Source organism: Propithecus coquereli, unplaced genomic scaffold, assembly GCF_000956105.1.
Source record: "Propithecus coquereli isolate 6110/MARCELLA unplaced genomic scaffold, Pcoq_1.0 Scaffold269, whole genome shotgun sequence".
NCBI classification, from domain to species: Eukaryota; Metazoa; Chordata; class Mammalia; order Primates; family Indriidae; genus Propithecus; species Propithecus coquereli.
The window spans coordinates 902,723-928,413 of NW_012148274.1; the positions used below are offsets into that span (position 1 = coordinate 902,723).

At 42.0% G+C, this 25,691-nt stretch overlaps 1 protein-coding gene across 1 annotated transcript in view; it reads right to left on the bottom strand.

The window, feature by feature from the left end:
• Positions 1-24,364, bottom strand: part of LOC105812921 (ELKS/Rab6-interacting/CAST family member 1-like) — a 66,997-nt gene extending 42,633 nt beyond the window's left edge. The window contains exon 1 of the mRNA XM_012647482.1: positions 24,270-24,364. Coding sequence (XP_012502936.1) covers positions 24,270-24,356 — 87 coding nt within the window. The 5' untranslated portion in view covers positions 24,357-24,364. The remainder of the gene's footprint in view (positions 1-24,269) is intronic.
• Between the last annotated feature and the right edge of the window lie 1,327 nt (positions 24,365-25,691).

The following is a 25,691-nucleotide window of genomic DNA, read 5'->3' on the forward strand; positions in this document are numbered from 1 at the left end:
TTCTGCAATTCGTTTATCTATGAGGTCTGAACACATTTTCCTCGGCCGTTTGACTTCAATACCAGGACGGAATGTGCACAGCACAAGGCCTGCCCACCAGCTGATGAGAGGGCCTGCTTTTCTCTTTCCACTGTAACGTTTCTTGCCAGAGATTTACTCTAAGTATAGACTAGTTCTGGGAACTCATTTCGAGAGGTAAGGCATATTCTTTTCACAAAGACTGGATGATAGGTACTGAATACCGTTTGGGACTTGAGGCGTTTGCCTTTGGGGTACTAACATTTTGTTGTTTGGAAGATGCAATTCTTTTTCTTTTTTTTTTTTTTTGAGACAAGGTCTTACTTTGTTGCCTGGACTACAGAGCAGTGGTGTGATCACATCTCATTGCAGCCTCTAACTCCTGCACTCAAGTGATCCTCCTGCCTCAGCCTCACCTCCCAAGTAGCTGAGACTATAGAGGCATACCACTATACCTGGCTGTTTTTTAAAAATTTTTGTAGAGATGAGGTCTCACTATGTTGCTTAGGCTGGTCTTGAACTCCTGGGCTTAAGCGATGCTCCCACCTGGGCCTCCCAAAGTGCTAGGATTATAGGCATGACCTACCGCACCCAGCCAGATGCCATTCTTTAAGGCTAACATTATTGATCACTTACTGTCTTTATATTTAACATGATTCTTATGTGGCTAGCTCACAGCCCTGAAGTGGCTGCAGAATATTTTTGTTCTTTTTACCTGCTGAAGTCTTCAGAGGCAGGTTCAACTGCCCGTATGTTCACTGCACACACGTTAGTGGTGGTTTTGATGTCCTGTTGGGCTACCATTACACTGGCGTCTCTCAATGTAGCGCACATTAAGCAAGCCCAGAATAACTAACCGATTAACTTCCCAGAAACAGGACTGTCTTTGAATGGCATTCCTGTCCACAGGCCCCAGCAGAGGGCTAAACTCTGCAAGCAAAAAAGGAGGCAAGGAAATAAAATCCACTAATCCTCTTCAGAGTCTCTTCCCTCAATAACTAAGCTATCTTCTTGGTCAATAATGTACTTCAGGGTCGGGGAGAGGAAGGAGAGTGTGTCAAGCCCCTTCGCAAAGGTTTGGAGCTATGTGTTATGCTCTTAAATGTAGTGAATTTGTGAACGAACAGAATTCAAAAAATCATAATTCAGTTAACAAGCATTTAGTGAATGTCTTTGTACCACGCCATATCCGGTTTTAGCTAATGGGAATATTAAGATGAAGTCCTACTCTACGTTTAAAAAAAATCATAAAATAATTAATGTGTTGGGTATGCATAAGAATTAAAATGTGTAAATTCATGATTTACCTTTGTTTTAACTTTAATTTTGAAGTTTACTTCGGGGAAATCCTTAAATTGCTAAATAAATCCCTTTGCCTTGATTTGAGGCTTAGGTGACTTAGTCTTCAAATACATAGTTGCAAAATTCAACACTTATTAAATTCTTAATGGCCTCTGAGACCCCACCGCTTAAACAATTAGCCTTCCCAGTTGAAGGACAAACAGAAGGATAATGAATGGATTCCATGAACGTTTTTGGTGTTATTGTCCTTACTCAGCTTTAATTCTAACAAACAAACAAAATATACATTCTAGAATAGCCCTCACTTTATACTTTTCCTGCAGGAAATACACTGGACAAAAACATACCAAGCAGGTCTGTACCTTGGATAGTTTACAAGATACACCGATATAATGCCCATCAAACAACAAACCTTATTGTTCGCACTGGAATCTGGAAATGTTCAGCAGTTTTACACTAAGTTTGTGCTTACCTGGAGGGTACAGTCATTGAGAAAAAAGGAGTCTGTTACAACATAGCTGCCTTTCTTTTAGGCGTTAGTTAAGACAACTCTAAAATTTTAGGAAAAATTAAAAGATAGCCTTCTTAAAGTTAAAGGCAAGAAACTCCAGAGCTCCAAATCCTAATCCCCACCTCACAACCATTTTTCATGTGTATCTATTTGACTCCCTCACACAGATTTTATAGACTGTGACTGTCTTACATTCATCTTCCAAAAGAAAAAATCATGACAAAACAAGCAAAAACTTCAGAATAATGTTATCCACAATATAAGTATTTTCTAAGAACTTAGAATATTAGCTCTACACTAAGCAGGTCCCTTTCCTCAGCATCCCTTATAAATGATTACTATTATTACTTGCTTAATTAATAAAGTATTTGGACCAGGGAATCACTTATGCTCAATAACTTTCTCATTCCCCTAATCTACACAGTGGGTTAAGGAGAGGACTGGTAAGTACTCAGTTGCCACCAGCGGTTCAGGTCCAGGGACCACCAGGTCACTGAGATGAGTAAATGTTAATCAGAAATCGTAATACTAATAGAAATCTAGTTCTAGAAGTACAAACTCTCTCCGAAGACTTCAGATTTAAAAGGGCTTTATGGTTTGTTAAAGTGTAAGTACGCCTATGAAAACTGCAAAAGATGACAGGTTTTGAAACGTGAAGAGACATGAGAATCATTTTTGAAAATAACAAGTAATCATTTCCTCTTAGTTTTATGGCCTAGAAATCTGTTGCCAGTTTTTCTTTAATGATGCATCACCCCACTCCAGCGAAGCAAAACAAAACATTCCCTATTTCTTGACTCAGATACAGAGGAAAAACACTCTGTCCTCAAAGCTGTCAGAAGAACCGGCGCGGTGGCTCACGCCTGTAATCCTAGCACTCTGGGAGGCCGAGGCGGGAGGATCACTTGAGCTCAGGAGTTCGAGACCAGCGTGAGCAAGAGCGAGCCCCCATCTCTATTAAAAATATAAAAATTAGCTGGGCATCATGGCGCACGCCTGTAGTCCCAGCTGTCGGGAGGCAGGAGGATCCTTGAGCCCAGGAGCTGGAGGCTGCTGTGAGCTATGAAGATGCCACGGCACTCTAGCCCGGGTGACGGAGTTAGACTAGACTGTATCTCAAAAAAAAAAAAAGCTGTAAGGAGATACAAAACAGGATTTATAATGCTACTCAAATGAAATCTAAGGGATGTATACAGAGAGCAAAGTGAGGGAAGGAAATCTGCTGAGCACACAGATACCTATTTATGTGCTTACAAAGGATGTCAAAGCTGTACGTATCTCAAGTGCTTGCTTTAATCCTCGGAAACTTGTAACATACATGAATCGAAGGTCATTCACCCACAGGTGGGCTGACGTGTATATACAGATGAAAACGGTACGTACAAATGGGGCATTAAATGAAGAGGATGCTCCCATGAGGCACACAAGTTATCACGAGTTAGCCAATCAAGGGTACACATACTAGGCACCCTGAAGGGATGGTCCAATAAGAGCGAATAAGATAACTAGAAGCAAGAAATCAAGAAAGCCACCCACTCTGCTGGAGTCAGAAACACCAGGAATAGAGATGTGTTCCAAAATTCTTCTTTGTTACTGTTAAGAGCTAATAAAGATGAGAAAACATTTTCAATTTAGTTCTTGGCTTGCAGCTTGCCTCTCCACAATAAATCATTTATTGTGTATTAGCAAAAAATGGAAGAATTAAATATTAGTGCAGATATATATCTATACATATATATCTTTCTTTCTATATATTATCTATATCTGAATGCCTTCCCTACTGTAAAGTTCCAGAGCTGTATATTTATGAGTGAGAAATCAGGGGTAAACTCTAGGCATGGGGGAAAAATAAGGCAGAAAAGGGAGAAGAGAGGCCATACTTTTTAAGCAGGCCAAATGAGGACTGATGCTGGATTTAAAAGGGAAAACTATGCAGGCAGCTGGCCACAGGCAAGAAGGGTGGCCGTCAACTCTGCACACCTGTGCACGCACGCCGGTCCTCAGTCGGTGCCTGCCAGTCCATCTCCGCCCGTGAGGCCCGGTGCCTGCGGTACCCCTGTGGAAACTGCTTGCTGCGGTCAAGCACAACGACGCTTCCTGGCATTACAGCATGTCTGCTGGACACACGGGTCTGAAAAACAGCAACACGCTTGCTGCCTGCTGGGTAAAACGCAATAACCTCGTCACTGCACTCCACTGTCTTCCTTCTCTAATGTATCAGTTGCACTGGGACTGGAGGGGAGAGGTGAGCGGAGTTGCCCAGTGTAAACCAAAGGAACCTCCTGACCTTGACAGTATCTCAATAAACAAGGACTGACTTCACAAAGGAGGTGAATCTCGATTATAAGGAACACGTCCACTGGCTCCTTCTCAGTCTACCCACGGACTACAGTGCTCCAGAGAAGAAAAAAGCCGAGTTCGACTTCTCAGGAACTAAGAGATTTGCTAGCTTATCTGTACGACAATTGCCGTTAGTCACATTATTTCAACTCCGGCGTCAAATCAAACACGACAGACTATCCAGATATTGAGACGTCTCCTGCTGAACGCTGACGCACAGCTGTGACCACTGAGGGTCCCGCTGTGCCTGAAGCCTTTGCAGACACACTCCTCATCAACAGTGCTTAATAAGAACTTGGCCGAGTGGGTACGGGTGGCAGGGAGGAAGAGTTGAGCTATGACCTGGAGTCCGAGGGAAAATATACATGCGTCCACAGCTGGGTGTAAATATCAAAAACGGGTATCTCTCCATTTGGAGAAAGACAAGACACATACAGGAATTCGATCTCCTAATGCTACAGTAAAAGAGAGCCAGGAAACAAACTGATCTGGTGTGTAAGAATGCGTACGCATACGCTTGTGCTGACAAGGGGGCGCGAGGACGAGATGGGAGGAGAGATCTCAGCAAAAGGCCCTCCGCCAATGCCTTCAGCTTTAGCGTAGCTTAGTAGTCTCTGAAAACAGGCCACGGGAACTTTGTACGACCAAGAGAATAAGGGAATGTTTCTGAATATTATAAATCAGCACTTCAAGAACTGAAACCTGGACCAGGACAGGAGGCACAGAGGGTGTCTCCCCAATTTCTTCGTCTCATGTAAACAGAAACAAAGCTAGGTTCTCAGGGAGATGGCAGCCAGTTCCCAGAAAGCCACGTCTACACCCCCACCCCACACTGGCAGCTTTGCTTTGTTGCTGCGTATTATTATTCTCTTCCTTTCCCTCTACCTGCTCTCTCTCCTGCCCCGCCCACGGGAAGAATCTTTATTTCTACTCCACACACACACACAGCCCAAAAAATCCCATACGTCTGAGTGGCTAAGAGGGATCTTGGCTGCTCCGACAGAGTTGTCTTTCCTGGATTTATGTCTGCTATAGTCAATCAGGAAATCATATTTAAAAGGCAAATTCTTTCTGAAAATTTTATACGCCATGAACAAATCCCACGGATTAACGATTTCCAGACATCACCCCTTTCACCTTGGGAGTGATCCAGGCCTTGGATGGAAAAAAAGATTTGGGAAAAACAAACATGAGAAAGGCTGTTTTCTCTACCAATTTCCTTTATCTGAGAATAAAATCTCCCATGCATTGATTGAATTGATCCCTCTCGCACGTAAATTGCTTAGCGTAACATAAACTCTGACGGACATCACCACTTCAACATTACTAGTTACTGATACTTAAGCAGAGATTTATTATTTGAAGATACAAAACTGACTATGACAAAAGAGGTTCAGCGCAGTAAACACCACAAGTCCTGCCAGTGCTGGCTGCTGTTGCAGGCTGTCAGCGAACGGCCACGGGAACTGGAGGTGGAGTAACCTGGAGCACGACCAGCCCTCCCACCCCAGTCGGAGCATCCTGTGTGTGCACAGCCCCTCCTTCGGGAGACAGACCCACGTGCCCTGGTCCCCTCTGCTCCACGCACAGGACCATTAGGCAATGAGCGAGGACTAATTCTGAAGTGCGGCGGCAGAGTGCAGCGATTCCACTGGAACACGAGACGGACAGGCGGGGAGAGCAAACCCTAGCATTTGACAGGGCGGACAGACGCTCAGAGGAAAACAGCAGAGCACTGGCAAGTGGAAAATGGGTGCAGGCAGGCCACGGCCCGAGGAACGGGGCACATCTCGACTGAAGCGCGTGTGTGTGCGTGTGTGTGTGTGTGCATGTTTTAGAGACGGGATCTTGCTCTGTCGCCCAGGCTGGAGTGTGGTGGCACAATCACAGCTCTCTGCAGCCTCGAACTCCTGGGCTCAAGTGATCCTCCTGCCTCAGCCTTCCGAGTAGCTGGGACTACAGGTGCCACCACGCCCGGCTGAGTTTTTTTTTATATAATCAGGGCACGTAACATATTATGAGTATTTGGAAAATAGGAAACAGAATGAAATAGTGAAATAAACTTCAACTCTAGAGATTAAACAAAGAAGAAAAGGGACAAGAGAATGCAGAATACACTATTTCTTTACTATGCTAATCTGTCCCTGTTACTAGTTGCTTCTCCCTGGTTCTCTTACCAGAGAGTAGACCTTTGGTATCTTAGGCTTTAACAGCAACTAACAGGAGGAATCGCTCTCTCCATGCTTTAAGCAACCTGCCCAAATATGAGCACCACGTAATTGTGAGGGGTTCTTCACACACAGCTGCCTTGTGCGCGTCGGCAGCGACAGGACCCTGCTGCCAGCAGGAGATAGAAAGGCCTTCGTGGATCGTCCACAGGGAGCAAAGCCTCTGCCGCCTTGTTCATTCGGGCAATATGAACTCACGCCACTTGGTCTGAGACACTTCTGTCCTTCCTCTCGCTAATAAATCATCACATGTAATTTCCCAGGTGCAGCATTTCAGAGACGACTGCAGAGCGTTTCTAAGGCTGCCCGTGTGCCTCCGACCACCTGCTGAGTTCGGGGCTGTGCATTCCACGGACCTGAAGGTTTCAGCTCCCCCTGATTTTGTCCACACGCTCTGTCTCAACGATCGTATATTTCTGTGCACGAGAACAAAGCATCAGGTTCATGTGTCACTTAACACAACACACGCACAGGCACACGAAACGCGGTCCGACTGGCTAGGGCCAGGCTTCTCTGAACCAGGACTCCTGCGGGCTGGCATCTCCTGGAGCAATTGCAACCTGCACCTTCCAGGAAAGCACAGCTGCCTGCCTGGCCGCTTGCCCTCATCTGCTCTCACGTCGGCTACTCCCCCCATGAAATCTGTTTTATTAGTTAGCCTGGAATTAAATTAACTTAGGTGGTCCTCTGTGTCTCATGATCTTAACTAAGAATTGCATTTATCTGAACATTTCTCTGGCGAAAGCTTCTGTGGCTTCTCCGCGCCGCACAGCGCTGCATTGGATGCAGACACAGCGGTCTCCACTCTTCCGGGCCAGGCAAGGTGAAGTGGCTGCCGCAGCTGCAGCCAGAAACAGGCCTGTTTAAGCACCGTGGCCAGAAGCACGCAGGCCCTTCGCTGGTGACATCATGCTAATCACCGGGTATCTAGTTTCAGAGACCATGGTGAAAACAGTTGTTATTATTATTTGTTTTAACCCAGAGGCTGCCCTCACCAGAGACAGATTTGTATCACTTACGTTACGTGCTATGACATCTTTGCACCGTACTGACCGTCTGCAAAGCGGCACAGGACTGGGGCACTCTGGTGCGGGCTGAGAGCGTGGGCTCTGCAGACAGACTGCCCGGCTAGACTCCAGGGTCTGCTACGCTCCAGCGAGAACGAGTTGCTCTGGCAACAGTGCACCTCATGGGGTTTTGGTCATCCATGGGCCTGCCACACAGTGAGCTTCTTCAGTAATCACTGACTATGAGAATTTCTAAGGATCTGTTTCCTCATCTGTAAAATGGGGAAACAATGCCCAGCCTGGTGAAGATTTTAGTACGTGTAAAATACAAGCTATTATTGATGATTCTACCTGACAGTCACCCCGAGGGCATCCGAATGCCACTATTTGTGCTTGGCCTCACCACAGACTGTAGACGGACAGGTAAGGCACGCAAAGTGACAGGAAGCACAGAGATGACCAGATAAGCAACACAGGACCGGGAGGTGGCAAATTGCAGTCCACTGACCACATTCAGTACACCGTCTGCTTTCGTACAGCCCGTCATCTAGCGAATGGTTTCTACATGAAAATCAAATTTCGCCATCCATAAATAAAGTTTGGTTAGTTAACAGCCACACTCATTTTCTTACATATTATCCATGGCTGCTTTCACATTACAACAGCAGAGTTGGACAGTTTTGACAGAAAGTGTATAGTTTGTAAAGCATAAAACATTTACTATCTGGACCTTTAAAAAAAATTTGCCAATCCCTGTAATAGCCCAATCCCAGATAACAGGGTAACTATAATATTAAAGAGGAAATTATCAGTTTCTCACAGATTAGTTAAGAATAAATAATAATTGCTGCTTTTAAAAAAATCCATCATAATGAATATTAGTGGTATCAACAGATATATCAACACAAAATAAAACACTGGCTAAATGGAAAATCAAATTTGGCAACAGGCATCAGAAGAAAACTTACAGTTGCAGAAAATTATAATTAGTAAAATATGATATGTACAAAAACTCTGATTGATAAATAAAATCATTGTACAATTTAAATATGGAAAAGAACTGATACTAATTAAAATGATTCCATAAAGTAAGAGAATTTAAAACACTGGACATTTTCAATTACATGTATAGAGAATTAATCAAGAAATTAAACTGGATTAACTTAGTTTTAGCTCCAGAAAATACTCAGTGAAAATTCCTTGATATTGGTATAACCTGCATTAAATATTTGTGAACAGGTTAAACACTTCTACTGAGTCAGACATTCTCAAGGACAGACAAGCTCAAAACACTAACTGAATCAAATCATTTGGAGTACAGAGCATAAAAATGGAAGGAACAGAGATCGGGGGGTCGCCTAGGCCCCCCTGCCTAACTTTCTCCATGAAAAGTTCAAGACCCTCGGAGGCGGCTGCCCTGCAAAGCCGGCCAGGAGCTGAGGTGCTCGGGTGGCATCGCTGCGCCGCCGCCGATCACACCACTCGCAGACTTTTATCTCTGCAGTTCCTGGGGCAACTTCACTTTCTCAACTGTAACTGGGCTTGCAGACTGTATTCTCTATTTCTAAGCCAAGAAAGACTGGAAACAATCTGGGACATTTCTTGGAAGAACCAAAGCTTCTTGAGAACGAACATATTCTCACCTGTCAAACTTCCATCGCTCACCCACTCGGGCCCTCGGCATCACTCCCAGGACGGAGCAGGGAGCTCGTCGCTGGCCGTCCTGTTCCCAGTGTTTCCTGCCCTCTGTCCGTCCTCGACAGGCTGCAATGGCATGCTCAGGTCTTCGCGATCCCCCTGCTGCTGACTGTGCCTGCCTCGTGGCCTGCCCCTCTTTGACACCCTCTAGTGATTTTAAAATAAGCCCACAAATTCTTTGGCATTCCTCCCTTCAAAAAGTGGTGCCTAAACCCCTGTGTCCACTAAACGTAGGATGGTCTTAGTGACATGCTTCTAAGGAACAGAACGTGGTAGAAGTGATGGGGCGTAACTCTGGTTCTAGGTTATAAAAGGCACGGTGGCTTCCTTCTTGCTCTCGTCTCTTAGATCGTTCATTTTGGGGGAAGCCGGCCACCCTGTCACAATGACACTCCCACAGCCCTATGGAAAGTTCCACATGGCGAGGAACTGAAGGTTCTTGCCAGTAGCCAACAGGAACTGTGGCTGAGCCATCTTGTAATTGGACACACCATCCCCAGTCAAGATTTTGGATAACTGCAGTCCCGAGTGACAGTTTAACTGCAATCTCATGAGAGACCGCAGGTAAGAACTACCCAGCGAAGCTGCTCCTAATTCTTGACCCATAGAAACAACTGAGATAACAAATATTTATGCTGCCAAGTTCTGGGGATAATTAACATATACCCTGAGCACTATCTACGGTGGAGTACTAAGAATCCATTAAATTTGGTGTGCTGTTTTTGCTTCTACACCTTTGCAAATGTTATGTCCTTGTCCAAAACTGTATCTGCCTGGCAAATGCCTGTTGCTACCTCAAGAGCCAGCTCGAGTGTCGCTGCCTCTGTGAAGCCGAGTCTCTTGTGGAGACCTGGGTTTTCCTATTGCATCTTGTACAGTTTTTTTCTGTTGAAGAAAATCTGTTGCTTGGTATTTGTTTCAAGGTCTTGAAACATGTAATTTTTTTCCCATGTACCTAGTGCACTGTAGACACACGGTAGACGCTTAAAAAATATTTTGAATTAATCTTATTTCTCATTTCCGTCAGTTTTAAATCAAAATAATAAAAGCTTCAAACCATACTTATGGGACTATTCTATGTGAACTTGAGGACCCAGATGTAAATGATAAGGGACTGTGGAGAATGTGCCTTTCAGTCTGTTAAAACATGAAATCAGGGCAAACATCCTGCTTTAATCCTGGAAGACAGAACAACATGAATACTAGATTTTTAAATAGTGACCCACCAACAAATGACTACATGACCAAAATTTTCATTTGCTATCCAGAATGCCAAAAGCAAAATTTTAATTACTTATTTCACAGTCACATGAAAAGGAACCCAGACAGTCTTAGACCTTTCTAGGCTTGCCAAATCCCTCCTCATGCAAAAAGTTGGTGATTCTAGTCCTGAAATTCAGGAAGAAACAGTGTCAGTGGTGACTATCTTTCAAAGAAGAGAAAGGAAGTCTTGCTAACAAGTGTTTTGCCTTAAAACCTGAATTTTTACCAAAAAGAACAATCCATCTGTTTTGAATATTTTGTAGACTAAGCCTCTATTTGTGCTCTGCTTTGATCTCCTAGCACAATAGGAAGCCAGAGACCCAGTCCAGCCACACCTCAACCAAGTGCGCTCACTTAATCTGTCCCAGAGACGCTGACTGCCAGGTCCAGCTGGAAACCTCAGCCTTGTCGTCCTAGGATCAGGAAGAAGGAGGAAGACACCCCAAGCGAGAATAGCTCTTTTGCTTTGGTTGATAATGCAGTTTTGTGTCCAAGAAAATACTCCTCTAACCCAAAACAAACAGTAATCCTAAGACAGAGAGAATGTATAGAAAATATCAAATTAGTGGGGAGTGGAGGGCATGGGATGAAAGCAGAACTGCAGAATCCTATTACAGCAAGGCTGCTGTTCAGTACTTCAGATAAAAGGTGAGTCAAATCATATCCTCCACAACGTAACTCTGCAAAATAAAAATGTGATATAATAGGCAAGTGTTAGGCTTGTCTCCCAAAACTGGCATTAAAAAAATGTCCCATCACAGGCTAACTGAGGCAGGTGGGTAATGAACTTAATGATGTAATATTCTAGAAGGCACACTAGGTATTGACTGGAGCTAAGCTCAGCCTGGGTCACCGATACACACACACGAATGGTGTCAGATTATAGGAAGACTTGCTAGGGCGAGGGAGAAGCCAAGATTAAAAATAGCTTCTAGGCCGGGCGCGGTGGCTCACGCCTGTAATCCTGGCTCTCTGGGAGGCCGAGGCGGGCGGATTGTTTGAGCTCAGGAGTTCGAGACCAGCCTGAGCAAGAGCGAGACCCCGTCTCTACTAAAAATACAAAGAAATTAATTGGACAACTAAAAATATATAGAAAAAAAAAATTAGCTGAGCATGGTGGCGCATGCCTGTAGTCCCAGCTACTCAGGAGGCTGAGGCAGGAGGATCGCTTGAGCCCAGAAGTTTGAGGTTGCTGTGAGCTAGGATGACGCCACGGCACTCTAGCCCGGGCAACACAGTGAGACTCTGTCTCAAAAAAAAAAAAAAAAAAAATAGCTTCTACTAATGCATAAAACTATAAATAAAATACGTGCAACTTTTCTTAAGGGTAAAAACTCGTCAATTTTTTTCATTCAATAAATATTGCCTGAGCTCTGAGGGTCCCTGCATTTTCAGATGACTATGTGAAAAACAAGTAAGATAGGAAGAATTTTATTTTGCCAAAAGTGAGAGGTATTTTGTTGTCCAGGAAGAATGTTTAAATCACAAATAGTACCACCAACAGGAGGAAGACAGCTCTTCCTCATTTAATCAATGCTCACAATCATGACATTATGAACCCATGGACCTCAGTACACATGCTCCTTAAAACTTTTGTAATTTTCAGTCTAAGAAATAAATCAACTGAGTCACAGGACAATGTCACCTTAAATCACTCAGCAGAAACCGCAAAAATGCAGGATGTACCTGTGGAACACTATAAATGATGTCTTAAATGTACATTAAAAGTTCGCTACCCCAAATTACTTACAATGCACGCATGTGGCCTAAAGAGGTCTCTGCCTCAATGTCACTCTCATTGTCCTCTACCGAGCACACCACATGTGCCAGGCAGAGGGCTGAGTGCACACACCGAATGCATTCTACACTGAATCCTCGCAGTAACCTTTGGGACAGGTTCTATCACTGCCATTTAATAAACGAGGAACCTGCCGCTTAGAGAAGAGGTTGAGTGACGTGTGGGAAGTTACACAGCTACCGCACTGGGTTCAAACTAGATCTGAAGGCAAAGCATAGTCTTTACCACTAAGCTGAAAGGCCATAAAAATAATATAACTGTCCTATAGGGAAAGCAAAAGAAAATATATTTTGTCAGTTTTATTGGTGGGATGTAATATTACATTAAAAAAATAGAAACCTACAGGCGCGCTACTGCGCATGTATTGCAATTACGACCCCACCACAGGAAACACTGACGCCGGACTGCGCCACGTCAAAGCGTTGACTGAGACTGCAGCGGGGCAGTCGTACGGGCGATTCTTTTTCTCTTCTCTTTCCCAAGCTAAGTGGTCAGTGACTGTCAGTGTTGACTGCAACTCCTCTCCTCTCCACCTGCCTTCCCTCTGGAAAAGTGCTGAGATGCACCCAGGTCTCACACAAAGGAAGCCCCGTACAGTAATTTCCAGTTTCCGACAGGCAGCGAGGAGACACCACAGACCTAGGAGACGTGGTGAGGCCTACTCCATTGCTGTCTGCCTCCGGAATGGAAAATGGGACGGGGTATGCTTCTGTCTGGATGGTCATCCAGTTCTGGAAGGGTCTCTCTGGGACTTAGGAAAAAAGAATAGGTGAAAGCAGGTCTTAGATAGTTCCAGGCTGGTGGCAGGTATCAGAAAAATCCTAACTGGGAATAAAACAGGGAAGTTTTCCTGGAGCGCCCTGTGTTGCAGCTCTGGGACCTATACGACTAGTGCGCCACTAGAAGGAGGGAACAGGCGCCTCTTCTGAAGGAATTCCAACAGTTACAACACTTGTATAGCAGAAAAATGCTTTATAAGAAGAAAGTAGAAGACAGAATCTGACCTAGTCACAAACCATTTTAAATCATGAAAAAAACAATGATAATTAAATTTTAAAGTACACAGGTAGACAGAACATGGTGAGAAAAATTGGGGCAAGATGTTTTAGACACGATTATAATTACGAAATAAAAGCATTCCACGTCTATGGTAATGTTGAGAGAGCTTTCAAATCTGAACTAGTATTCATTACTATATCTTATTATGAACTATTTATTGTAGTCTACAAAGCATATAATATAGTTGTAGTCTAAATTTGGAAAAAGCTGTAGCCTGAAGCAAAGATCCTAGAATTCTGCGAGTTATGTGAAAGCATTTGGGTTCTAGTGAGCGTTGATGTTTAGGAAGAGAGACTAACCCTAAATATACAGAAATATACAGAAGACCCTACATATACAGACACCAATGCTGGTGTCTTCCACCAATGTTGGCGAATGACCACACTCTGTTCCCATCAACATTCCTCTGACTTACTTGTAATGAATGTTTTAAAACTAAAACTCCCAGTGTTAAACTTCACATACCAGGCAAAAACCATGTAGAAGTCAATGTTGGTTACATGTAGGTTAGCAAACAACATCTATTATTTGTACAGCAAACTATGGATTTACAAACTACTTTCACATTTGGTATATCAGTGTCTCAAGGAAAGTAGGACAGTTATCATCACACCCATTTTAGAGATAAGTTAACTAAGGTTCCAAGAGGTTAATGAATTACTTAAAGTCTTTGACTTTTCTGCAATGCTTTTTTACACTGTTACATTAAATAGGTATCTATATTTTTCATGGATAATTCATGTTAAACAGAAAAATAGACACATCTGAACCTTGAGGAATTTCATAGCTCAGTGCATCAGGGCCAGAAAAATGATAGCTGATTCTAATACTAAGATATCAGAAAAAAACCAACTTTGGCAGTAGAAATGTGGTAAAAGTTCTGTTGAAGTCAGGTAAACAGATCGACATTGTTCCACAGTCATTCTGCAAAGCCAAAAACACATGACAGAGGAATGACATGCATGAGACCTTTGTCCGCAGAAGAATGATCACTTTTGTCATCAATTCCTTTTCTGCTCCATCCCTCACTCCGAGGGGAGGCAGGATGGGCAGGTGACTGGCACGTCTCCTAAGCCGAGTCAGAGACTCAGGCATGTGGGCTGGTGAGAAAGCTGGTATAGAAAGCTCATTTCTCTGCTTTGTTTATCAAGAGCTTCTGTGAGTTTGGGGGCAAAGAGAGGAAAGCAGAGAGTGGAAGAGGATGCCACTGCAGCGGGAAAATATTACTATCCCCACGGGAAAGGTGGCTACGTCGTTATACTAAAAAGTGCTCTCACTCCCAACTATCAGACACAACCCAGCGTGCGTGCCTTACTAAAATTATGCACGTACTCCACGTTCCACGGGGTAGACAATTTTCTTTACACAACGGAAACATACATTTAAAAGGAGTTCTAGTCCTGTTCTGGTCTGAGCAGCAGCACGCTACTCCAAAGCACCCCGACCCGCACCAAGTGACAGCCCCCGTTGAACAGTAAAAGAAAAAAAAGTCTCTTGGGTTTTAAAGATTTAAAGAAGAACTTCTCGAGGTCCCAAGCGACTCCGGTATGTCCCTGGCTACGAGTGAGCGAGTTACTGCTGACCCGTGGAGCAGGTATTCATTTCTAGCCGTCCTCAAGACACCGCATTTCAACAGCTGGCTGGGTGAGGAGAATCGCAGGGGATTACTTCAGTGTTTACTTCATTTCTCTTTAAAATGACCAGTTTTGGTTTGTTTACTTCTAGGGATAAGGAAATACGAGAGGAAAAGGGGAAGATTATAGTGAGCTTCCTTCAGGCTGCGCAGTCTCTCCTGTTTTCCTGCCCTGGACCCCCAGACAGATGGGCTCTAACTGCCCTGCGGGTCTTTATTTAGAACAAGGCACAACGACTCTTTTGAAACCCTGATAAGAATGAACCATTTTATTTAAACAAACAAAGAAGAACATACCAGAATTGTTGTACTTGATGCTCTAAAAGGGTATTGGTATATAGAGAATGAGCTTTCGTTTAAATAAATACCAGAAAAGTAGTGAAAATGCAGCTGAAGTTTATGAAAGTCATATATTCATGAAGCTGTGCTTCACGACCTCCTCCAGTTCTCCTGTCACCTCTCTGACAAAAACGCCTCACATGGTACGTGCCGGGATCATTTTCTTCTCTCAAGATTTAACCTAATCACTTCTCAGCCTTTGGCTAAGATCGAGAGAAGGTGCAACCTGCAGTGCCAGCTCACTCACTTGTTATGTCGCTATGAGGTTCTTCTTCTTCTTTCAGTATTAAATATTAGAAGGCTAAGCCCAATCCTCAATTTGGGAGGTAACCAACTTCTTGAAGTAAATACTATTTTGTTTTATCCACAGCAGCTCAACCGCTCTGAGATTTTGAAAATAAGATCATTAAAAAGGAACACACACACACACACACACACACACACACACACACACACAGGAAATTATACTATCTGGCAATTAATTTGTCACCCAGAAAATACTAAAAGTCAAATACTGAGTTGGGTTTTGGTTTGTTTATATAGGAACTCAGGGAACTGGAGCCACCTCAGCCTAACGGCCTCTCAATTAATTTTTTTTGCCCCAGAGACAGGGTCTCACTCTGCCATCTAGGCTAGAGTGCAGTAGCCTCCAATTCCTGGGCTGAAACAATCCTCTTACTTCCGCCTCACGAGTAGTTAGGACTACAGGTGTGCAGCAACAGGCCCAACCAATTTTTCTTATTTGTGTAAATATGGGGGTCTCACTATATTGCCCAGGCAGATACCAAACTTCTAGCCTCCTAAAGTGCTGGGATTACAGGCATGAGGCACCAGGCCAGGCCCTAATTTGTTTTTCTAACACTAGAAATCAATAACAGTAAGAAAGACCTCTGGAAGTATGAAGAATCACACTGAAAGCACACCTACAAAGGGGAATACTAGCTCTCTCACAATGGATATCAACCAAATTCAGAACATATAAAATGACATAAGAAGAATTTTGAACATGGATTGTAAGAAAACTCAATGATATGCAAGAGAAAATGGATACCCAAGAAACCACAAAAAACTCCAGGACTTTTAAGCCAAATTCCCTAAAGAAACTGAAATATTAAAGAAAAATCAAACAGAACTTCTGGAAATGAAGAATTTATTCAAGGAATTACAAAACACAGTGGAAAGCCTCAAGAATAGGGTAGATCAAACAGAAGAAAGAATCTCAGGGACTGAAGGTAACACCTTTCAATTAAGTAAGTCAGTTGCAGAGACAGAGCAGAGAAATAAGAGACAAGAGCAAAGCCTACCAGAAATGTGGGATTATGTAAAGAGGCCTAAGCCTAAGATGACAGTTATAGGCATTCCTGAGGGTGATGAAGAAAATACACAAGGGTTAGATAAACTATTGGATGATACAATGGAGGGAAATTTCCCTGGCCTTGTTAAAAATCTAGATATCCGGTACTAGAAGATCAAAGGACTCCTGGGAGATCCATTGCAAACAGGAATACACCAGGACACATCATCATCAGACTGGCCAAAATAAACATGAAAGAGGCACTCCTATGAACTGTAAGACGAAAGAAGCAGGTAACGCACAAAGGAAAACCCATCAGACTAACTGCAGACTTCTCAACTGAGACCTTACAAGCCAGAAGAGACTGGGGTCCTATTCTCACTCTTCTCAAACAGAATAATGCCCAGCCTAGAATCTTGTACCCTACAAAACTAAGTTTCTTATATGAAGGAGAAATAAAGACCTTCTCAGACAAGCAAAGACTCAGGGAATTCATCAAATAAAGACCTGCCCTCCGGAGAGTACTCAAAACATCGTTATACGTGGATCAGCACAATAAACACTCACCAGTGTAAAATCATACAAAAGCCAAAGATCAAAGGCTAGACACCACAATGGCTCAAGAGAGAAAACAAAGCAACAAAGTTCAACTCAACAGGGTGAACAGAAATACACTCCATTTATCAATTCTTTCAATAAATGTGAATGGCTTGAACTGCCTATTAAAGAGACATAGGCTGGCCGAATGGATAAATATACAAAAGTCAAGTATCTCTTGTCTTCAGGAAACACATCTAACCCACAAGGATGCATTCAGACTCAAGGTGAAGGGATGGAAAACAATACTCCATGCAAACAGAAGCCAAAAGAGAGCTGGGTAGCAGTTTTGATTTCGAATAACTTAGTCTTCAAATAACAAAGGTAATGAAAGACAAAGATAGTCACTACACAATGGGGAAGGGTACAATTCAACAAGAAGACATAACTCTAAATATTTGTGCACCTAACTCAGGTGCACCCAGATGCATAAAGTCAATCCTACTTGATCTAAACAAAATGATAAACAGCAACACGATAACAGCCTGGGACTTCAACACCCTTCTGACAGAATAGGACAGATTCTCCAAACAGAAAATAAACAAAGAAACAATGGACTTAAACAGCACTCTAGAACAAATGGGCCTGACTGACATTTACAGAACATTCTACCCCAAAACCACTGAATACACGTTTTTCTCCACAGCTCATGGGACATTCTCTGAGACTGACGATATCCTAGGCCACAGAGCATGTCTCCACAAATTTAAAAAAATAGAAATTATACCATGCATCTTCTCAGACCACAGTGAAGTAAATTAGAAATCAACTCCAAGAGAAACTCTCATCTCTACACAAAGTCATAGAAACTAAACCTTCTGCTGAATGATTATTGCGTTAAGGAGGAAATTAAGATGGAAATCAAAAGATTCTTTGAACTAAATGATAAAGGAGACATAAATTATCAAAATCTGTGTGACACAGCTAAAGCAGTCCTGAGAGGAAAATTTATATCCATAAATGCCTGTATCCAAAAGACAGAAAGATCACAAATCAACAATCTAATGAATTGTCTCAAAGACCTGGAAAGGGATGAGCAAACCAACCCCAAACCCAGCAGAAGAAAGGAAATAACAAAGATCAGAGCAGAACTAAATGAAATCGATAACAAAAACTATACGAAAGAGTAATAAAACAAAAAGTTGGTTCGTTGAAAAAATAAAACCGACACACCTCTTGCTAAATTAACGAGAAGCAGAAAAGAAAGGACTCTAATAAGCTCAATCAAAAATGATAAAGAAGAAAATACAAGTGATACCACAGAAATACAAAATATCATTTGTGAATATTATAAAAATTTCTATGCACATAAACTTGAAAATGTGGAGGAAATGGACAAATTCTTAGAGACACACAGCCTCCCTAGGCTCGACCAGGAAGAAACAGAATTCCTGAACAGACCAGAATCAAGTACTGAAATTGAAGCAGCAATAAAAAACCTTCCTAAAAAGAAAAGTCCTGGACCAGATGGTTTCACATCTGGATTTTACGAGACCTAAAAAGAAGAACTGGTGCCCATTCTGCAGAAAGTATTTCATAACATTGAGAAGGAAGGAATCCTCTCCACTATGTTCTTTGTAGCCAACATCACCCTGATACCAAAATCAGGAAAGAAAGCCACAAAAAAAGAAAACTACAGACCAATATTCCTTATCAATATAGATGCAAGATTTCTCAACAAAATCCTAGCAAACCAAATTCAGGTGCTTATCAAAAAAATAATCCATCACGACCAAGTGGGGCTTCATCCCAGAGATGGTTCAACATATGCAAATCTATAAATGTAATTCAAAACATAAATAGAAGCAGAAACAAAGACCACATGATCCTTTCAACAGACGTAGAAAAAGCATTCGACAAAATTCAGCACCCTAAATGATAAGAACGCTTAACAAAATAGGCATGGATGAGACTTACCAAAAAATGATAAAAGCCATATATGACAAACCCACAGCCAACATCATACTGAACAAGGAAAAACTGAAAGCATGCCTGCTTAGAACTGGAACCAGACAAGGTTGCACTCTGTCACTGCTCCTATTCAACACAGTGCTGGAAATCCTAGCCAAAGCAATCAGACAAGAGAAGGAAATCAAGGGCATCCAAATGGGGGCAGAAGAGGTCAAACTATTGCTCTTTGCTGATGATATGATCTTATATCTAGAAAACCCGAAAGATTCTGCCATTAGACTACTGGAATTGATAAACAAATTCAGCAAAGTCTCAGGTAACAAAATCAATGTACAGAAAACCTGAGCTAAGACAGCCATTTAATAAGATTTGATAGCAATGCAATTTAAACACATTACATAATATAGAAATTTATTTCAACTGATTTACTGCGTAGTTATAACCATTATCAAATCATGCTCAAATTCTATTTAGTTATTGGACTTAAAACATCTAACACAAATGTCTGAAGAGAGCAAAAGGAAATGTGAGAGAGAAAGCAGATTTACATTTCACGTGGATTTTCTGTACAGACAGAGAGGAGAGAGAAGGGACACTGTCATTTTTTCCAAGTGGAGGTGGCCCTTGCTCCAGCCTGTGTGTGTTAGGAGGGCGGCTTGACAGCTAATGTTTTCAAAGAAAATCTCACTGACTAAATGTCTTTCTATAGGGAATTTCTGCACAAAATTCAATTCACCTTGAATTTTATGAAAAGAAAAATTCCTCAAGATACAGCAGATGGTACTTGTGGTGAAGAGGGAGTTGTCTCCATCAATACGTCTTGACTGTCTCTTGTCAGCTACTGGTCCCTCTCTCCAGACCACAGAAACGCCTGGGTAACGCAAGTCACAACTTTCAAACGTTTGTTTGCATCCTTACCTATAAAATGAGGGCACTGGATATGATGATATTGATCATAATAGTGACTAACATTTATTGAAAATTTAACTATTTCCTGGTGATGGATCTAAGTTAAGGATCACAACAGGAAAAACAAAAACTGTAACAGCATGCACAGTATTTGCTGGTGGAAGGCACTGTTCAAAGCAGTTTACATATATTAGCTTATTAATCTACCTAATGACCCTAGGAAATAGGCACTGTTAGTAAACCTACTTTTATAGATAAAGAAACTGGGGTCCAGAGAGTGTGAGCTACTCTCCCGAGGTCACGGCGGAGGTGGGGGAGTCCAGGTATCGGGCTGGAGTGCGTGTGGCTCCCACTCACCTAATGCTCACACCACCTCCACCTTAAAGATGAAGAAATCAGGTACAGAGAGACCACACGCCTTGTCCAAAGTCACAGGGTAGTAAGCGGTGTGCTGGCGTTTGGACAGAGGCTTTCTGCTCTAACGCCGGTACTCTCAGCCAGCGTCTGCCACCTCTCCTGGGAATGCCTGACTCCCAGCCCCGTTGGTTCGCAGCGTCTCTTCCCACCCCAGTGCTGATCATACGCAGGAAGGCTCTTACTTTGCAAGTGTATATTGGTGTCCTATCATATGTTTTAGATGCAAAACATTATGTTCTTAAGTTTGGTAAGGTAAATCATCAATTTCAGAAGTTTGAAATTTTGTTAAGAAGATCTGTTCTCTGTAGAATTAGCAAGGAAACAAGTCAAGGAAACTGGATAGTCAGTCGAAATTTCTGCAGTGTTTTAGGGGTCACTTATGCATTTCTTTAGGTAAAATCCTTGATACAATGATGTTTGTAGCACATTTTAGAAAGTTTGAAACACCGTGTCATAGGAACTCCAGTTATGTTCCAAAACCCATGAAGGCACCACAAAAGAAAATAAAAAAAGAAACTTCAGTTATGGCCAGCTAATTGCATCTGTATGGTGTTAAACCGATGGCAGTGAATATTTTAGTGCAGTGAGCTCAATAGTACAGTAATCGGAAAGAGCAAAATCAACAGCATTTGAACTCTTGCTAGCAGTTCAAATTTATTATGGCAGAAGAGAACAGAAAATGGAGACTTCAGGAAAAAGTCTGTGTGATAGTTTGTTCATTTTTTAGTTTCGTGGTGAAGTTACCTACAGGCCTGTTTCCCAGAACACTAACATGTTTCTTCGGATTGGCTAGAAAAAGCGTTTGCAACCAAAATGCAACCCTGTTCACGTATGCAGGGGAGGTGCCCCTGCTGCGCCAGCCAAGAAGCTCCCACGTTCCGCCAGGGCAGACGAGGCAGAACCGTGCTGAGACTGGCGAGCACCGCATGACCCCCGCTTGCCTTCTGATGACACACCCACCCTGCACAGACAGAATGGGCACACTGACTGTCTCAGCGTCAGCTTTCTCTGACATGCAGCATCTCAACCCAAAGAGCTTTCTGGGGTGCTGTGCATTTCACTTTCATTCGCACCCTCAGGACAAAGCCATCCGGAAGGTGTCCACGTGCAGTACGTATGGCCCTTTCCATAACTTACCTCTTCATCCTGCCTGGCTGTGCTCGACAGTAAGAGGTCTACATATACGTCCTCATCCTTTTAAGCAGTTTAACACCAAGACAGAGACATTTCGGGGAGAAGTGACTCCAAAAGAGTGAGATCACCAATAAGCACGAGCAGTGAATTCAGGGAGAGCAAGGCCACCAAGACGTGTGAACTTATTCAACACAATTATTACTTTTTCTAAGAAAGGGATTTCCTTAGTCAAACCTCAAGGGCATCAAATCAAAGAGGCACACTGACACAGCTGGACTGTATTTTCCAGCCAATTGGCCTCCAAAGGAGAATCTAGACGGTGTCCTGGCAACTGTTTAACGCAGCAACAATCCATGAAAAGAGAGGGAAAAGATTCTCAGACTGAATTCCGGAAAACAGTGTTCCTTTACGTCTTTGCTCCTCCCTATTTGGGGGGGGCGGTTTGACAGCACTGTCAAAGCCCTGGGGATGTCCTTGGTACTGACCCCGAGAATTCCGAACATTCTATAGATAGAAACAAAAGGAGGTTTCAGTTCAGAGTGTAAGTTTTTTTTTTAAAGACCATGTATTTATAATGAATTATCATAAAAAAAAACTCAAACCTAGGCAAATGGCAGAGTATTTGATCAATTTTCTACTGCCAGTTTGATGTAAGTTACATAAGCCTTACCAGGACACTGTAAAATCGCCCTAGATAGGGTAATAAAATCATAACTGGAGAAATTTAGTTATATGCCCTGGAAGTTCTCCCAAAATATATATAAAAAGAAATTATTATAAGAGTGACTATTAACACACAACAAAAAAGCCACAAAATCCAAACCGCATTAAGCCAGAAGCACAGCAACACACACAAGAACCATGTGAAAATGAAAATACAGAAGCACACCAAGGATTTCATGAATTATAGAGAAAGGAGATGTGAGAGTGATTGTGTAAAAAGAAAAACGAAGACCACGTCTGTAGTTAAGGAAAGGCGTTTCTCACCGTTCTGAACAAAATGGCTGAGCTAAGAGCCTCTGACTGGCTATGCCCATATCCCCTCCTCCTCGTCCTGGGGAGGCGGGTGACAGGGGGCCACACCCAGAGCAGCATGGGAATGAAAAAGAGTTGGTTAGTATTTAAAACAAACACACAGGCACGACGTAGCAGAAGAGAATTTCTTGACTCTTTTTATGTTAGTTTCTAATTTTCTAGACTATCAAAATTAGTAATTATAGTTGATCCTCCATATCCATGGGTTCCACATCTGTGGATTCAAACAACCATGGATTGAAAATATTCAGGGAAAAAAACAAAAAAAAATAACGAAGCATTTATACTGTATTAGGTATTATACGTAATCTAGAAATGATTTAAGGTATAGCGGATGATGCATGTAGGTTATATGAAAATGCTACACCATCTTATACAAAGGACTTGAGCATCCTTGGATTTTGGTATCTGCATGGGGCAGAAGTGTTCTAGAAACAGTCTCCCCCCGCCAGATACGGAGGAACAACTGTAGTTTGTCATTATGCTTCTATTCCTCCTGCCTTTCCAAGATGCCATCGCTATCTCAGGGCTGAATCTAGACAGAATTATCAAGTTGGAAGCTTTTATGTTTTACCTTTTTCTCCACCTCTGTTTGCTTCCTCCTACCCTAGACATCCAGTTCCCTCTATCTATTATCAAATCCTATTTCCAGGAATAGATCTAACACGCACCTAATAGACACTGGCATAAGTGTAATTCCAGGTATCGGGAAGCAGGTGGAGAAAGCAAAGTGACTTGGTGGGGAAAGACTTCTGACACCAGGCAGACAACTCTCCACTTTGCCTACATTGAAGGCTGATATTTTTTTCCAACTCTAAAATACAAGGCTTGCTCAACTGGCTTAGTAAACATCATCATACTAGGACTATACCTTCTGAATCTCAGAAATAATAGCAATCTGAGTATCGCTACTGCTTTTATCTGCACTATTTCTGCTGCTGCTCCTTAGACAATGCCACAGCTATTATTTAGTGGAGATGTTTAGCAGGGAAGTTTCCTTGACTTTTCAGTCATACGGATGTAATTACCTATTTTTTCCCCTTAGCTATGTATTTTAAGACTGGGTGTGATGGAGATGTTGAAATCTGATTTTTGGCAATGGGATAGGAGGTAATCTGTTCACCACTCTCCCCATCCATCACTTTGAAGATCTTGGGAGAGCTCCCTTCTTCCAAAAAACTGGATTTGAATATGGTTCCCTTCAGACTCATCAGTGTCTCTCCTGCATTGACGAGAAGTTGAAGGCAACACTTTTCCTTGAGAATGACAAGCTGGAGGGACCTCCAAGAAAAGGGACTGAAGAAACTGAGTTTAAATCTTCCCTTTTAAGAGGTGATGAGCACAGGTTTAATAATTTGCAATTAAACAGAAGTAACCTCTACACTGAGTTGTGCCTCACTGAGCTGGCAAGAAAGGTTTTTTTTTTTTTCTAATAAGGCACTGTTTCTTTAAAAAAGAAAGGCCACATAGTTACAAATTAGCATGTATCTCTGAGAAGGTTAATTTCTTTTCTCAACCTAATTCAAGGATTCTTTATCATTCTCAAGTATTTCAAGTATTTGCTCTTAAAATATTCAGAATCGTCAACTTCCTATACAGAAACTGAGTCTGTATTTTAAAAAAAATGAATGAAGGCGTTTTCACAAACTGACTTATTAATAGCTATTCAGTGTTCTTCTAACTTACATCCCAGAATTTGCAACATGCTTGTAAAAAATACATCAAAATATAAGTGCACTTTTTTTTTTTTAATGAAACATTTAAGAACAGTCTTACCTGGTCTGGGGAGGGCTTATGATTTGTTTGATTGGAATGGGAAGATTTGAAGTGGTCATCCTCATAGTTGTCGGCCATTAGCTTCATTCGGTTTTGTGTCTAAGGAAAAGTTATTCATAAGGTTAAATTCAGATAACATTTCTACGACACACTGTAAAGTAACAAGTACTTTAACAATTTCTTAGGAAAGGATAAAACTAATCCTGTCTGCAATAAAATAAATTACGCGGGATTTCTGAGGATATCGGAAAGAGTTTAAACACTGCTATAGACTGAATTGTGTCCCCTCCAAAATTCATACGTAGAAGCCCCAACCCCCAACGTCACTGTATCTGGAGATAGGGTATTTAGGAGGTAATTAAGGTTAAATGAGATCCTAAGAGGGGGACCCTAATCTGGTAGGACTGTGGCTTTGCAAGACAAAGAGAGAGTGTGAGCTCTACTTCTCTGCTGTTTGATAACCCAGCAAGAAGGCGGCCTCCGCAAGGCAGGAAGAGCCCTCAGCAGGACTGAACTGCCCAGCACCTTGATCTTGGATTTCCCAGCCTCGCAGTTCCCAGACCATGAGAAAGTTTAAGCCACCAAGTCTACGGCATTTGGTGATGCCTGTTCCAGCTAAAACGGGCATGTAAACCGATTCAGGAATTTTGGGGGGACAGGCAATATGCCCCAACCAAGCACTTCATGCTGTGTTTATTTTTATATTTTTAAATAAAGACTGGATTACACTACACATAGGACTCTGTAACTTTATTTTTTTCACTTTATGATATATAGGACCCATCTTCCTGTGTTACTATCATATGAGTCTACTGGTCCTTTTAAACAACTATGCCATTATTGTGGATGTTATATAACATACAGACAACAAATATTGGAATAAAAAGTTATTATTTGTAAACAAAATGATTATACATTTAGAAAATTCAAGAGAATCAATTGAAAAAATATGATAATTTATTACAGAGTTCAGTAAAGTGATTAGACAGAAGCTACACATATAATATTCAATAACTTGTGTTTATATTATCAACAAACAATTTAGGTTGTGAAAATAGGTAAAAGGTAAGATATACAACTATATGTACTTATAATAATTAAAAAAGAAAATAAGAAAAGAAAAGAAGTATAAGGTTCTGAAATCCTTGTCCTCAATCCTAAACCAGAAGAGGATTATTATCCCATTGCCTTTTCTCTATCTTTACCAGAAAGGAGGACTGGACTGGTGACTCTGTGTGGTTGGTTAATTTAAGCCCTGAATAAATGAATAATATATTGAACATTTTTTGAGAATTCACTCCGCAAAGTAAGCAATTCAGAAAATTAAGGGTACAGTAGGCATAAAATCAAACAGCAATATATGTCACACTAATAAAATATTATTAAAACTTGAAGTTTTAAAGCATTAAAAATAAACTTGCT